Raw genomic sequence first — 17,314 nt, forward strand, 5'->3', positions numbered from 1 at the left:
ACGTGCACAGCAGGTCGGTCTGCAGCATCGACTTTGGTGGCTTTACCTTGAAAACATCATACAATCGTCTCCGATGTGTCGATGGCGGAATTTTACCATTGTTTACTGTTCTGTGTAGTTGTCGACAATGGAGCATTACTCCTTATAGGAACTTGTAGACATGTATTTAACATATGGCGCAGCAGAATCTGGTGCTCGGAAAGCTGAGTGATCGAATATACAGGGTGAACTGTAATCAAACCGACAAACTGCAGGTACGGATCCCTGACTGGAAATGGAGAAAAAGAGATCCTATGAAGATTTGTCCGTAAATGCATCTTTGCCACGATAGATGGCACTGACGAATGGAAGTTCCTCTAATCACGTGCAGCGTGTTCCTTGTGTGTTGCAGGCTGTGTGATTGACCCAGAGTACTGTAAGCAGGAGAATGGTCCGGTATTCGTGATTCATGTCGGTAACAAGCCGAGATGGTGTCTGTATAAGGCCAAACAGATGGAAATGCTGGAGAGGCATCACGGCTATACCAAAACAAGTACCCTCACAGACACCAACCACCTCATACAACACTTCAAGCCCTTTTTGGGCGTTTGTGTGATCATAGGTCCTTTCAGACAGACGAACATTCTGTGATGGGGTTGGTATCTGCCAGCGCATAGCCGTGCTGCCTCTCCAACGTTTCCATCTGCTTGGCTGTACACAAGCTTGGGTTGTTCCCGACAGGAAAACCGGACACTTCTGTTGCTTACTGTACGCGTCAATCTCACAGCCTGCAACACACTAGGAAAACACTGCACGTGATCAGAGGGACTTTCATTCGTCAGTGCCATCTACCATGGCAACGATGCATTTCCGGACACATGTTCGTAGGAAATTTTCAGTCAGGAATCCGTCCCTGCAGTTTGTCGGTTTTATTAATGATCACCCTCTCTACACTAACAGAGCAACGTTTCGCAACAGATGTCATCGTTAACTTGAAGAAATTTACCGCTGTGAATAGAAACTTACGAGAAACTGGGTCGTCCAACTTAAGGGCTTTTCAAAGATATTAACAAATAGTCCTTCTCAATAAAGTTGCCAAGTCCGCAAACATTATGAACGTTTGCGAATAACACTGTCTACATCGAGTACTATATTTTATTAATTCCATCCAACCTGATGTCATAAATGAAAAATAATCGATCTAGATAGTAATAGTGGCGAAATAGCAGTTCGACTAGCAGAATTTGAAGAGATGGGAGTCGGAAAGAGTAATGCTCCAGCTGTATTGCACGTACACAGACAAGCCGTTGTCACTGCGAACCTAATTATTAGTTTGCGACCATCAGGACATTATCTCAAGGCCTCCGTCCACGCTCCTCTACCGTCTGTATAACTTCGGGCCTGAGGATTTGAGACACACTGTTGTGTACAGTATAAGTATTTGTGAGACCTACATCACAGTTGTGTCAAGAGTTTAGTGAATATGTTTATCTGATAAGGGTATGTGGTGTGTCGTTTGTGCATTATGCCTATCATCTTTATTTGGTGGAGCCCTTCAAACTACACTTTCCCTTTCGATGTTATGCTTAGGGTTTCTGGTAAAACTATACAGTTCGATAGCCCAGTCTATTAACCCATTATCCTGACGTCATAAGTACAGGTAAATCAAAACTTTTCGGCACTAGCTCACCGCTACAAGTCTCTTACACTTACAGAATGATGAGATGGGTGTATGTGCTGTCACGGACATGTGTCATCAAAACCTCCATGGGTCGCAAATGAAAATTCTCTCCTGTGTAGTACGAGGCTTTTTTTTTTTTTTTTTAAAGTAAGTACCGTTTTGAAATTAAAAAAGACGCCTTGCTTACGTTGTGTACTGAGTGTTTTAGATGCCTCCTATAATCTTGAGTCCCGCCGACTGTGAAGTACGGGCTGTTATAAGATTTCTTAGTGCTGAAGGCCTAAAAGCGATCGATATTCATCGTGAGATCTGTGCAGTTTGGTTCAAATGGCTCTGAGCACTATGGGACTCAACTGCTGTGGTCATAAGTCCCCTAGAACTTAGAACTACTTAAACCTAACTAACCTAAGGACAGCACACAACACCCAGCCATCACGAGGCAGAGAAAATCCCTGACCCCGCCGGGAATCGAACCCGGGAACCCGGGCGTGGGAAGCGAGAACGCTACCGCACGACCACGAGATGCGGGCTCTGTGCAGTTTACGGAGAAAACATTATGAGTGATGGAATGGTAAGAAAGTGGGTGAGAGCGTTTAAAGATGGCCGCACAAATGTCTATGATGAACAACGAAGTGGGCGTCCTTCGGTCGTTAATGAAAGTTTGGTGCAGGAAGCGAACAATAAGGTGAGAGAAAACAGACGCTTTACGATTACCTCCTAGCGGGATGACTTTCCTAATGTTTCTCGTAGTGTTTTGTATGGCATTGTGACTGAGCGCTTGAATTACCGAAAATTGTGCGCACGTTGGGTATCGAAAATGTTGAGGGATGTGCGCAAAACCAAACGTTTAGACAGTGCATTGACTTTCCTTGTGCGGTACCACAACGTCGGTGATGATTTCTTAAGCCAAATTGTTACAGGCGATGAAACATGTGTGGCCTACGTCACACCAGAATCAAAGCAACAGTCCATGGAAGTTGAGCAAGGGCATCGTTTTACTGCAAGACAATGCCCGTCCGCATGTGGTCAATCAGACCAAAGATCTCATCACATCTTTGCGATGGGAAACTCTTGATCATCCTCCGTACAGCCCTTATCTGGCGCCCAGTGACTACCATCTGTTCCTGCACTTGAAGAAACACCTGGGTGGTCGAAGTCAAAACAGTGGTGATGCAGTGGTTAAGAAGTCAGGCGGCAGACTTCTATGAGGAGGGAATTCAAAAACTGGTACGTTATGACAAGTGCCTCAATATTGACGGAAATTATATAGAAAAGTAGACTAAGGTACAGGCTTTCATGTAAAAATAAAATTATTGAGATACCTTAGCATGTCTTTTTTTTAAATTTCAAAACGGTACTTACTTAAAAAAAAAAAAACACGCCTCTTATTTGGTTCCACGGTCAGCCCTGCAAGCTCCAGTTGCACTATCATCACAATAATACAGGAAATTGAATCTGATGAGCTATCTGCGTCGTACCGACATTTCAAAACGAAACAGCGCAGAATTCTAGGTTTCTTACGGAAACGGCTATGATAAATCAACTCGAACGAAATGCTTACTTGTCCTTCAGCAGATCTTTCCTGCTGCACCACTGAGGAACAAAAGAATATTTGCTTACAGGTGAAATGTGTACTTAGCAAACATTTGACAGATGGTTAAAGCTGTGACAACAACCATCAGTTATCTATCTGATAAGTGGTTTTTTCGGTCGTGGTCTTGAGCTTAAAACTAAGAACAACAAGCACAGGTTCGATTTCGCCAGCGTCTGTGCTTCATACGCATCCCTGGCCGGAGTTATTGAGGAAGACGAGTCGTTTCGCTTTTTGAAAGTTGAGCATGTGCTTTACATTTTATATATATACATACGGACTCAAAAGCTTAATGATGGTCATCGAGCATTTGATTTGCCTTATGACACTGTTCTCCATGACCTCTCCAACAAATTTTTAATTGGCAATTGCAGTACATTACTTCCTCTATTATAATTTACTCCCTCTATTCCACGAAATAAAAGCATACGGCCTAACGAAACGTCTACTATTACTTTCATTTATGGCAAATTATATCCTCCTGCTTGTATTATAATAACGTTGATGTTTTCTGCCAATGAATGACACTAAATACGTTTAATGTTTTTTTTCCTTACTCAGCAGTAGATATTTGCTTCCGCGTGAAATACAAGAGCAAAAACAGTAATCCTTACTAATAGTACACAAAGAAACTCATTCAACAAAATAAAGTCACAGGTGGTGGGTGTGCCATCTGTTATGTACCAATGAAGCTGCTTGTCAAACAGTAGACTTCAACATCTTGGCGCGTAGACGAATTAGGCACAACTCTGGAGTAAATTTTATGAACTAACAATCATACGTAAGCCACCCGCTATTTAGCATGTACAGTCGAGGCTTCGATAAGTCAGAGACACCGTACGGTAGTATTATTTATGTTTGTCAACACACAAAAATGTACGCATCAAAGAGCACGCCTCCGTAATTTAAGAAGCTGACTGGCGATGAAATATCTGTTCTATCACACTTACCACTGTCATGGTTTGTTTCAGATGTTGGTGTAGGAATGGAATTGCTTCTGAGATGTTGATTGGTTGTTGCACTGATCACTAAACTATCGCTCATTTCAGCCATTTTTAGTTGTAACGAGAATTTCCTTATACGGAATTAAGTTTCTCGTTTGCTTCACGGAAGATCACGAATGTTTAATCTTGCGGAAGGACAGCAAGGGCGCATTCTGTTGGGATTCATTTGAAACTTGTCGATGTATCGATCTTTTGTATTGCTTGACTTATCGATTTATCTTACCAACTTAGACGTCAGAAGTGTTGTGCGTGTGATGCAAGTGGCGAGCGAAGTAGACATTACCAATGTGAGGAAAACATTTTGGGATTGTAAATGCCTTATTATTATAGGCTGATAAGCAGGTTCTGGTTCCATTTCGCTAAGTCAGCCTCGGAATAATGTGGGTAAAACCACAAGAAGTTCTTCTTGCAAATGCGTTATGGTAAGTTTTGTTTACATTAGGAAAGTTAACAGCTGATTGTCATAGCTGATAACAGTTAGCAAACTTTTCTCAAAGTCAATAGCACAAACTAACACATGATGAAATCTTCAACAAAACCTTTAGTCCATCACGACTGTGTGTTCCCCCAAATCACAATTACGTAGTGACAGTAGCGGTAAATTAACCTGTATAGGTAGCTGACAGTTGAAATGCGACATTAGCTATTGATGTTTTAACTGTTACTGTTAATTACAACCATTTGAAAGTGCGTTGTTTTCGTAGGGTAACCGAACAGGCGAATCTATATTTCCTTCTTCAAAGGAGAAAAGGGCATGGAAAATCGAAAGGATTGTCGTCAATACTTGTTGGTACGCTGGATAGTGTCTTCGACACTAAGCCACCACCATACAGGATTCTGCACCAGACACCAACTTCCGAAGTATATTACCGTGAGTAACGCATCGGGTACTGCTTTAATGCAAAAACATAATGTAATGGTATTACTTTGTTAATAGAGAAGTAAAATCTTTAATCTTAATGAAAATAATCTCCAGTGATCACCAGCGTACTCAAATATTCTCTGTCTTGTGTAGCTAATTGTATATTCATGTGATTTGATCATTCTGACAGTTGTTTCACATCTAGCACCTCATATGTTTTAAGTTTTATACTGCTAGTTACTTTATGAATAGTTATTGGAAATAATAGTAAAACTTGGACAGTGGATAAACTTATAGAATCATTCTTACTACTGCATCACCAATAAATGAAAAAAGGAACAGTCACTTATACAAAATACGGAAACACTTATTGAAATCAGGTTTAGAATGCCTGAACAGCTTTTCAAAAGATGTCACTGTACTGTATTACACATAGTATATACTGAATTCTCACAGCATCTGGGCCATAGGCAGAAAATAACCAAATCTGTTAAACAATAAGAAATTGTATTAACAAAATTTTGAAGGGACATGTGGGTTTAGTGAGAAGGCATGGGAGGTGATGCTTATTAGTGGCAGGGGTTTGAGTGTGTGGACACTTAATTATTGATTTCTCAACAGACAAATAGGCCTAGTAAATAAATCAGTTAAGGTACTGAAAATCATAATGGTCTTGTTCAGTGAAATTCCATATAATTTTGCAGGGGACTTTGGGGTATACTGAGAAACTTTTCTTGCAACACAAGAGTTTCTTGACATCAAAACAGAGGAGGAGAAAATGGTTTATCAGATCGTGTGCTAACCGAAATTCTTCGCTAATATTTGCAGTCAGAATATATGTGAAAGAAAAAAAGTCATGTAAATCATAGTGGTGGGTGTAACAAACAAGTGAAACTACTTACGGTTCACATTGATTGATTATTTGGTCCCATTTGATTACATTTTGTACAAAGTGTCTACTTGTAATATAGGACAAGTCGACTTAAACCTATTTTCTTGCCATATTTAACCTGTTTATTACAATTTAATAAACCAAAGTTGCAATACATATAATAATGTTGAATACATTTTTCGTCTATTTTTTAGGTCCTAAAAATTACTTTTTTACATACTACATTATACTCACATTTACATTTTTCTCTGTGTGTTCATGTTCTCAAGTTATTTACATATCATAATATGTTCACTTACGTACAGAAGTTCTATAACAGTAATAGTAGTATTTTTCATTCATTGATACATATACTCTTCTACGCTATAGAATTATTTTCCATTAAATAATACTCACAAAGTTTTTGGAATGTCTTTTAGCTCACATTGTCCTGTAAACTCTTTGGAAGTCGTCTATGAATATATGTGTGCTCTTCCATTTGTCTATTTGTGAACACTATAAACATTGTCTTTCTTAGATTTGAAATTGTCATTTTGTATAAGCCACTGTACTGTTTTATTTATTGTCATAAATGCACTTCTTTCCAGTGTTTCCAGATTTTTTCTACATTCATTAGTGTCATGTCATCTGCATATAGTATTTTTTTTAATCTTTCTCACTAACTTCAATATTGTTTATAAATAGGTTCGACAGTAGTACAGATCCTTGAGGCATTCCATACTTACTATTTGTGATTTCAGATCTGCATCCAGTTTCTGTTTCCACACACAGCTTTCTGTTGCTGATGTATAATTTGATCCAGTTGGCTGCATGTACACAAATACCATAGCTTTCAAATTTTTCAGTAAGTGTAGTATGGGTTGATTGTTTCAAATGCTTTAGACAAATCCAGAAACATGGCAGACACAGAGTTTCTTTCATCTAATGTATCTATAACAGATTTTGTGAGGCTTGAGATAGCGGTTTCTTTAGATTTCCCTTTTTGAAAGCCATGTTATGCTGTAATCAGAATACTGTGTTTCTCTAGGAATGTGGTCAGCCTACTATGCATAAGCATCTCTAGTATTTTTGAGAAACCAGAGATTAAATACACTGGTCTGTAATTATTTGGATCATTTATGTCTCCTTTCTTAAATATTAATACTACTTTGCTGGCTTATAATTTTTCTGGGAATACTCCATCTCTAAATGAAAAGTTTGCGATATCCAAAAGAGGTTTGATTATTTTTTCATTCACATGTTTTATTAAATAATTTGATACTTCATCATCTCCTGCAGACTTTTTGTGTTTTAATGGGTCGACAGAAGCGTCCGATCCCACGCGTCGGCTTTTACCCGTGATGTAAGGGTGTTGTCGTGTGTGACGTCATGACGGTGCGGAGTTTGGTTTGAGTGTGGCTGTCTCCAGTTCTGTTTTATCTTATTTTATTTACTTTTGTGATCTGTTCGTTCTATCTCGTGAGATTTTTTTTTTTTTTAATTTAAAAACACTTATTACTTATTTTAATTATCTGTTTTCTCCAATTTCTGTTTTACTTTATTATATTTATCTTTCTGATCTGTTCGTTCTATCCCATGAGATTTTTTTTTTTAAAGACAAAAAACACTAATCAGCTACTGAAGCATTTTTATCTTCTATGGGTTGCAGGGGTTACGACCCCTGGGGAGGTGGGTGGGTATTCATGCATGGCTGTCTTCACTTACACGTTGTAGCTACGCAAGGCGTCTAAATTTGTTTATATTTAGTTTGCCCCCCACCCAAAACACCCCATTTCCCGCGCTTGTCCTGTTAGTGTCATTAGGCTTCTTGTGGAAAGTGTGTGTGTTTGTTTTTGTTTCCGCCATATTTGTGACATCATGGGTCAAAGCAGACGGGCGGAATCGGACGCTTCCGTATTTCCGTTTTAATTTCTGGATTATTGTTATGAGTTCTGTTTTTGTCACTGGTTCCAATAACATTGAGTTGGACGGTTGGCCGAGTGTTTTAGCATGCTTCGACCACAGATGATATGTTTCCCTTTTAACTTTTGTACAGCATCTATAAAGTTGTTATTTAGCGTGTTAGCAATTCTTGTTCCATCTGTAACTATGTTGCCATCAACTCTCAATGACTTAATAAAATTGCTGTTTTTTACACTTTTTTGGCTATATCTTTGTTGATTGTATCCCATATTTTTCTTTTTGAGTTGAATTTGCTATGGCTCTATTTATTGAAATGACTTTAGCTTCTCTTATTAATTGCCTTCACTTCTGATACTATTTATATGTCTCCATATTCCCTGCTTGTCAGAGTTCCTTCACTCTAGTCCTGAACTCAATTATGTCTTTCGTAATCTATTCCTTACTGTGGCCCTGCTTTTTCTGATAGACTGCTTCGAGGAAAACTACATGAAAGTAATGCATTAGTGTGTTAAGACATGAATCGTTCTTCTCATTTGTACCTTGTGCTTGCATTGTTTCGGTCCATACTTCTTTCCTCAATGTTGTTTTGAAAATGTTCATGTTTTGTATATTGATAATCCTAACTTCTTTCTCATCTTGCATTTCTTCTGTTTTTGAGCTCCTATTTATACGGATATGAATTATTAACCCATAATGATCAGAGATTGCTGTCTGTAGAACTTTTGCTTCATGTTTACTATTTTCAGTTTTTGTTATGTTGTCAATGGTTGTCTGACTATGGTCAGTCACTATTGAAGGTACATCTATTATTGTTTTCATGTTACACTGTAATGACATCTCCTTCAGTTTTTGATTTTTATTCTTTACCCATATTTAGGTTACATTCTCCACATATTAAAACATTTTTCATTTTAATCTTGAGTAATAATTTTTCTAGTTTTTTTTCCGAATTATTGTAATATTACCATTTGGGTCCAGTATACACAGATAATTCTTAGCACTTCACTCATTATTCCAGTAATTTCAAAATCTTTTTCAGTGCAAGCTGGAAGGGTTACATATTTACAGTATTCAGTATCTTGTAGACTTCCAATTTTCTTCTTGTATATAGCAACACCTCCACCTTTGTTTTGCTCTACAGAAATAATCAATCAAATTAAAGTCTGTTATTAGGCTGCTAAGTTCTGCTTCATTTGGCCCATGCTCACTGATGCATAATATATCCGGTTGTGTTTCATTCAGGATTGCTTCCACTTAGTTTTTTGTTGCCTAAGTACTGAATATTTTGGTACAAGTTTTCTTCTCTTTGAATCCTAGGTTGCTGAATATCTGTTGTAGTTGGAGCATGATATGTGACTATGCTGTATTCTTTATTATTTGTCTTGCCCATCTTCTCTTTCGCTGGCTGTGGAATAAAAAATCTTTCGCTAAATAGTGGGGAACTGCTGGTACTCTCCACGAAGTCCACATTGGTTTCCTTTCTGTTTCTTCAACTTCAGAAGTTGTTGTTTGTGTGTTTTGATGCATTTCACAGTCTTTTTGTGGTGCTGTGTGTGATGGTTTCTTTATTATGTTTAATCCGCTATCAGTTGTTTCTGTTGACACATTGTGATCTTCCTGTTCTTTACTTTGTGTTTGTTCCAATACTGCTGTTAATGCTGCATCTGCTTCTGTTTTTGTATGGTCTACCTCATTGTTGAAATGTGATGCTCCAGTTCTTCCATTTCCTGGCTTTTACTTCTGGCATAATGGTTACTGCTATGTTTTTCCCATGATTATGGTCTGCTTTTTGGTTGTTATTCAATATTTTAATTCTCTGCATAGTTTCTTTCTTCCTCTTTTGTTTCTGTTAAATTCTTGCTGTGTGAAATCTTGTGGCAACAGGAAGGGCATCAGGCCACCTCTTAAATTAACCATGCCAAATCCATTAATAACCATATTGACCCTGTGCCAGTGGAAGGCAAAGGTGCAAGTAAAAGTAGTAGTAACAAAGGGATAAACTAAATGTTGGAGCAGAATCGTAAAATATGGTGTTTCATTATGCTTGATCCTAAATTTGGTTCTGGTTTTGAAGTTATTGCAGTTTTTTGGACTTTCATGTGGTGATTGTGGATGACAGAAACAGAGTACTAGCAATAAAAGGCAGCTGGGCCACTGACTAGTGGGATAAAGATGTCATGGAGAACAAACTGGGAATTATATCAAAATGTTAGAAGTTCTCACAATTGAGCTTCAACAACCCATTACAAACAGAACTGTAAGGTGCTTAAAATGTTATTAGGAAGGCAAAGATTATGTGGTATGTAAATATAGTAGCTAATTCACAAGATATAATTAAAATTCTATGGTCAGTTGTGAAAGAAATGTCGGGGCAGCAGCACAGGGTCGAGGATATAAAATCAGTATGTAGTGAAAATGTTTCTGTTACTGATAAGTCAGATATATGTTCAGTTCAGTATTTAACAATTTTTGAACATACCTGGTGAATTAAATAAAAACTTAGTTTCTACAGGGAATCGTAAAGCTTCTTGGAAAGTGGCTTTCGGAGACTGATATTTGAAATACTCCTCTGTAATATGGACAAGGGGGAGACTGAGCTGATAATTAAATCACTGAAGACTAAGCAGTCTCCTGGATATGATGGACTATCTAGCAGAATACTAAAGTACTGTGCTGCACATGTCAGCCTTGTACTTTGCCATATTTGTAATTTTTCTTTTAGGAGTGATCAGTTTCCTGAGTGGTAACGTAATCAGTAGTAAAGCTAGTTTATAAAAAGGGAGAAAGGGATAGTTTAGATAATTTTGACCAATTTCTTTAATAATTGGTCATTTAATTTCACATAATGCCAAATGTACAGTTTGGTTTTAGAAGTGGTTTAACAGTTGAAAATGATATATTCTCTTTTCTTTGTGAGTAAACAAAAGGTTCCGAACACTAGACATATTTTTTGATTTAACTAAGGTGTTGATTGTTTTGGTGACAAAATATTGCTGCAAGATTTGGATCATTGCGGAATACGGGAAGTAGCTCACAGTTGGTTACCCTTTTACTTTAAGAACAGACAGCGAAAGGTTGTTCTCCATGCTACAGAGCATGACTATGTTGTGGGATCTGAGTGGGGCACAGATGAAATGGGGAGTACCCCAAGGGTCAGTGCTGGGACCATGCCTATGCCTTATTTATATAACTGATATGCATTCAAGTATTGCAAGTGATTTTGAAATATTTGTTTAGTAGTAAAAGATGTAGTGCGCAGTGTTGGTGCTGTTTCAAGTAGTGCAGTTCAAGAGTAAGTTCATGGCTTGTAGAAAATAAACTAATGCTAAATCACAGTAAGACTCGTTTGTTACAGTTTCTACCACACACTTCAACAGAACATGACATTCTAAGTACACAGAACGGGCACATGATTAGTGAGGCCGAACAGTTCAAATGATTAGTGAGACAGAAGAACTTAGGTTTCTAGTTGTTCAGGTGGATAGTAGACTGCTGTGGAAAGCCCATGCTCAGGATCTTGTTCAAAGACTATTTGAAGTAAGTGTTAGTTTGACACGAAAAGCAGTGTACTTTGCTAATTTTCTGTACTTTGCTAATTTTCATTCATTTTTGACATACAGTATTATACTTTACTCTTCCCATTATCACCGAGCGAGGTGGCGCAGTGGTTAGACACTGGACTCGCATTCGGGAGGACGACGGTTCAATCCCGCGTCCGGTCATCCCGATTTAGGTTTTCCGTGATTTCCCTAAATCGCTCCAGGCAAATGCCGGGATGGTTCCTTTCAAAGGGCACGGCCGACTTCCTTCCCCGTCCTTCCCTAATCCGATGAGTCTGATGACCTCGCTGTCTGGTCTCCTTCCCCAAACAAACCAACCAGCCAACCATCTTCCCATTATCGAAAGGTATTTTTGGCTCAGGAATGGATGGTCCGGGCAATAAGCACTCTTCTGATCCCTGTTCATTACTCTGGGTATTCTGACATTGGCTTCTCTATATATATGTATTCTTCAATGTGGTTCCTTGGTAACAGTATCACCCTATTTCCAAGAATTAGCATATTTCACTCAGTTAACACTAGGTACAAACCCAATCAACATTTGAATTGCACCGCCTTGACTTTTGTGCAGAAAGGTGTTCAGTATTCTGCTGTATCCATTTTCAGTAACCTACCACAAGAATAAAAAAATCTGAGCATTAATCCACATGCTTTAAAATGCAAACTGAAGAGTTTCCTCGTGGGTCACTTGTTCTATTCTGCTGAGGAGCTTCTTGAAAAATTAAGTTAATTCCTGTGTTACATAGTTGACTGTGTTTATATAAACGTATAGCTTGTTGTCTTTTTAGGATTCATAAACATTTTTATTTGATGTGTTATTACTTTTCTGTTGTAACTTGATTTACTGATGTTCGTGACCATGGACTGTTGTTGTTGTTGTTGTTGTGGTCTTCAGTCTTGAGACTGGTTTGATGCAGCTCTCCATGCTACTCTATCCTGTGCAAGCTTCTTCATCTCCCAGTACCTACTGCAACCTACATCCTTCTGAATCTGCTTAGTGTATTCATCTCTTGGTCTCCCTCTATGATTTTTACCCTCCACGGTGCCCTCCAATGCTAAATTTGTGATCCCTTGATGCCTCAAAACATGTCCTACCAACCGATCCCTTCTTCTACACAAGTTGTGCCACAAACTTCTCTTCTCCCCAATCCTATTCAATACCTCCTCATTAGTTATGTGATCTACCCATCTAATCTTCAGCATTCTTCTGTAGCACCACATCTCAAAAGCTTCTATTCTCTTCTTGTCCAAACTATTTATCGTCCATGTTTCACTTCCATACATGGCTACACTCCATACAAATACTTTCAGAAACGACTTCCTGACACTTAAATCTATACTCGACGTTAACAAATTTCTCTTCTTGAGAAACACTTTCCTTGCCATTGCCAGTCTACATTTTCTATCCTCTCTACTTCGACCATCATCAGTTATTTTACTCCCTAAATAGTAAAACTCCTTTACTACTTTAAGTGTCTCATTTCCTAATCTAATTCCCTCAGCATCACCCGATTTAATTAGACTACATTCCATTATCCTCGCTTTGCTTTTGTTGATGTTCATCTTATATCCTCCTTTCAAGACACTGTCCATTCCGTTCAACTGCTCTTCCAAGTCCTTTGCTGTCTCTGGCAGAATTACAATGTCATCGGCGAACCTCAAAGCTTTTACTTCTTCTCCATGAATTTTAATACCTACTCCGAATTTTTCTTTTGTTTCCTTTACTGCTTGCTCAATATACAGATTGAATAACATTGGGGAGAGCCTACAACCCTGTCTCACTCCTTTCCCAACCACTGCTTCCCTTTCATGCCCCTCGACTCTTATAACTGCCATCTGGTTTCTGTACAAATTGTAAATAGCCTTTCGCTCCCTGTATTTTACCCCTGCCACCTTTAGAATTTGAAAGAGAGTATTCCAGTTAACATTTTCAAAAGCTTTCTCTAAGTCTACAAATGCTAGAAACGTAGGTTTGCCTTTTCTTAATCTTTCTTCTAAGATAAGTCGTAAGGTCAGTATTGCCTCACGTGTTCCAACATTTCTACGGAATCCAAACTGATCTTCCCCGAGGTCGGCTTCTATCAGTTTTTCCATTCGTCTGTAAAGAACTCGCGTTAGTATTTTGCAGCTGTGACTTATTAAACTGATAGTTCGGTAATTTTCACATCTGTCAACACCTGCTTTCTTTGGGATTGGAATTATTATATTCTTCTTGAAGTCTGAGGGTATTTCGCCTGTCTCATACATCGTGCTCACCAGATGGTAGAGTTTTGTCATTACTGGCTCTCCCGAGGCCATCAGTAGTTCTAATGGCGTGTTGTCTACTCCCGGGGCCTTGTTTCGACTCAGGTCTTTCAGTGCTCTGTCAAACTCTTCACGCAGTATCTTATCTCCCATTTCGTTTTCATCTACATCCTCTTCCATTCCCATAATATTGTCCTCAAGTACATCGCCCTTGTATAAACCCTCTATATACTCCTTCCACCTTTCTGCCTTCCCTTCTTTGCTTAGAACTGGGTTTCCATCTGAGCTCTTGATATTCATACAAGTCGTTCTCTTATCTCCAAAGGTCTCTTTAATTTTCCTGTAGGCAGTATCTATCTTACCCCTAGTGAGACAAGCCTCTACATCCTTACATTTGTCCTCTAGCCATCCCTGCTTAGCCATTTTGCACTTCCTGTTGATATCATTTTTGAGATGTTTGTATTCCTTTTTGCCTGCTTCATTTACTGCATTTTTATATTTTCTCCTTTCATCAATTAAATTCAATATTTCTTCTGTTACCCAAGGATTTCTATTAGCCCTCGTCTTTTTACCTACTTGATCGTCTGCTACCTTCACTACTTCATCCCTCAGATCTACCCATTCTTCTTCTACTGTATTTCTTTCCCCCATTCCTGTCAATTGTTCCCTTATGCTCTCCCTGAAACTCTCTACAACCTCTGGTTTTTTCAGTTTATCCAGGTCCCATCTCCTTAAATTAGCACCTTTTTGTAGTTTCTTCAGTTTCAATCTACAGTTCATAACCAATACATTGTGGTCAGAGTCCACATCTGCCCCTGGAAATGTTTTACAATTTAAAACCTGGTTCCTAAATCTCTGTCTTACCATTATATAATCTATATGACACCTTCTAGTATCTCCAGGCTGCTTCCATGTATACAATCTTCTTCCATGATTCTTGAACCAAGTGTTAGCTATGATTAAGTTATGCTCTGTGCAAAATTCTACCAGGCGGCTTCCTCTTTCATTTCTTGCCCCCAGTCCATATTCACCTACTATGTTTTCTTCTCTCCATTTTCCTACACTCTAATTCCAGTCACCCATGACTATTAAATTTTCGGCTCCCTTCCGTATCTGAATAATTTCTTTTATTTTGTCATACATTTCTTCAATTTCTTCGTCATCTGCAGAGCTAGTTGGCATATAAACTTGTACTGCTGTAGTAGGCATGGGCTTTGTGTTTATCTTGGCCACAATAATGCGTTCACTATGCTGTTTGTAGTAGCTTACTCGCACTCCTATTTTTTTATTCAGTATTAAACCTACTCCTGCATTACCTCTATTTGATTTTGTATTTATAACCCTGTATTCACCTGACCAAAAGTCTTGTTCCTCCTGCCACCGAACTTCACTAATTCCCACTATATCTACCTTTAACCTATCCATTTCCCTTTTTTAAATTTTCTAACCTACCTGCCCGATTAAGGGATCTGACATTCCACACTCCGATCCGTAGAACGCCAGTTTTCTTTCTCCTGATAACGACGTCTTCTTGTGTAATCCCCGCCCAGAATTCCGAATGGGGGACTATTTTACCTCCGGAATATTTTACCCAAGAGAACGCCATCATCATTTAATCATACAGTAAAGCTGCATGTCCTCGGGAAAAATTACGGCTGTAGTTTCCCTTTGCTTTCAGCCGTTCGCATTACCAGCACAGCAAGGCCATTTTGGTTAATCTTACAAGGCCAGATCAGTCAATCATCCAGACTGTTGCCCCTGCAACTACTGAAAAGGCTGCTGCCCTTCTTCAGGAACCACATGTTTGTCTGGCCTCTCAACAGGTACCCCTCCGTTGTGGTTGCACCTATGGTATGGCCATCTGTATCGCTGAGGCACGCAAGCCTCCCCACCAACGACAAGGTCCATGGTTCATGGGGGGGACCATGGACATTTGCTCCTAAATTTGGCTCTGTGGAACTAGACGTGTAAAATAAAAAAAATAAAATATCAATCTCGTAAAAACTGAATCTATTATATTGTATACAAATACAGATGGCTTACATACAACCATAATGAAAGTTAATAGTTAAGCACTAAATGAAACCTTTTGTGTATAGAGAGGTAACTAGATAAATACAGTGAGCACATTGACAGTAGTAGTTGTTTTATTATTCCTCAAATCTTATTTGACAGTGGTAAAAGATGTGTCACAATAACACACATTTAATCAGGATCTGAAAAGTCATGATACTGCAATGTGAAACAGAAATATTCCTAACAGTTAATGTTTTTGCACATTAATAACCATCATACAAACAGAAGTAAAAATATCTAAAATCAATTTCACTCGTTTGCTTTGATAAATAAATACTAAAATTAATTTTCTGCAAACTGAAGCACTATTTCTGCGAAGGATACACACTAATATATGGCACAAAAACAGTATTTTCCCCTCGAACCCTATATTCATAATGACACAGATTTTCATGCCCCCTTCTTATCTTCTTTCAGCAGGATCTGTGTATCCACAGATTCTTGCAAGATATAAAGGGAAAAATACTAGAAGAAAATTAACCAAGAGAAACCAAATTGTGTGTGTTTGTTAGTGTAGTGGTGTGCTCTCTGCAGTCAGGGTGTGTGTGTGTGTGTGTGTGTATGTGTGTGTGATATATATATATATATATATATATATATATATATATATATATATATATATATATATATATATATATATATATTCCGAAGAACAGCCTTTTTGGCTCTAAGGTTACTTGTTTGACAGTCTTTTTGTTGTGCCTACCTGTGACTTTGCATCTGCCCTGTATGGTAAATAGTAATCTATCCCTTTCATAATACTCTCATTATTCCATCCTGGAATTTCCATGTTTGTATTAGTGATTACTTTGAATTATGGATTGAACATATTTATTTATGAAAGGTTAGACTGTTACGTTTATATCTACATTCAGTCCTATACTGTACAAACAACTGTACAGTGGTTCCTTCTTGATAAATTCACATATAGAGTGTGAGAAGAATTACTGTTTAAAAGCCTCTGTTCTTCTTGTAATTGATCTTATCTTGTCTATGCTGTCCCTATTGAAGCAATATGTAGGAGGTTGTGGTATGTTCCTCACTTAATACTGTTTGTTGTAACTTCCATATGTACACAAATTGTTAAAGGATATACTTTAGTAACCGACAAAATGTACCTAAATGATCTGTGTAGTGTGTACTTTATTAGTGCTATTTTATCTTTTTCGGCTCATTGCTGCAAAGAGAAAGAGTGTATGACAAGCCAGTGACCATGATATGACATGACATGGGCGTCTAGTTTTTTCTGGATACTATCAATACATTTTTACAGTAGTGAATAGTAATTAAACAATGTTACTGAAATTTTTGGGGATCTTGTCAATTTAATGAAGCTAATGAATTATTGTTCTGTAGACAAAATACTAGATTACTTTGCATACTTTAATGCCCTGTTATCTTCTGGAAGAGTGTAACTGCTGAATAAACATAAAATCAATGGGATATCCAGGATGAAAATACATTTGTTTAATATAAGGATCCCCCTGGGGGTCCGGGGGATTAGAATAGGCCCGAGGTATTCC

General features: G+C 38.2%; 2 protein-coding genes across 5 annotated transcripts in view; one reads left to right on the plus strand and one right to left on the minus strand.

Annotated features, from left to right (window-relative positions):
- LOC126258120 (phosphatase and actin regulator 4B) overlaps nucleotides 1–4,367 on the minus strand; it is a 781,085-nt gene extending 776,718 nt beyond the window's left edge. For both annotated transcript variants that reach the window (XM_049955617.1, XM_049955616.1), the window contains exon 1: nucleotides 4,202–4,367. In XM_049955617.1, coding sequence (XP_049811574.1) covers nucleotides 4,202–4,304 — 103 coding nt within the window. In that variant the 5' untranslated portion in view covers nucleotides 4,305–4,367. The remainder of the gene's footprint in view (nucleotides 1–4,201) is intronic.
- Nucleotides 4,368–4,468: 101 nt separating this feature from the next.
- Nucleotides 4,469–17,314, plus strand: part of LOC126258146 (TBC1 domain family member 9) — a 200,389-nt gene continuing 187,543 nt past the window's right edge. For 2 of the 3 annotated variants that reach the window (XM_049955618.1, XM_049955620.1), the window contains exons 1-2: nucleotides 4,470–4,677; nucleotides 4,960–5,126. In XM_049955618.1, the coding sequence (XP_049811575.1) occupies nucleotides 4,634–4,677; nucleotides 4,960–5,126 (211 nt within the window). In that variant the 5' untranslated portion in view covers nucleotides 4,470–4,633. Of the gene's footprint in view, nucleotides 4,678–4,959; nucleotides 5,127–17,314 lie in introns of all 3 variants that reach the window. The other variant, XM_049955619.1, reaches the window with a different exon arrangement.

The sequence above is a fragment of the Schistocerca nitens genome, chromosome 1 (assembly GCF_023898315.1).
Source record: "Schistocerca nitens isolate TAMUIC-IGC-003100 chromosome 1, iqSchNite1.1, whole genome shotgun sequence".
Classification (NCBI taxonomy): domain Eukaryota; kingdom Metazoa; phylum Arthropoda; class Insecta; order Orthoptera; family Acrididae; genus Schistocerca; species Schistocerca nitens.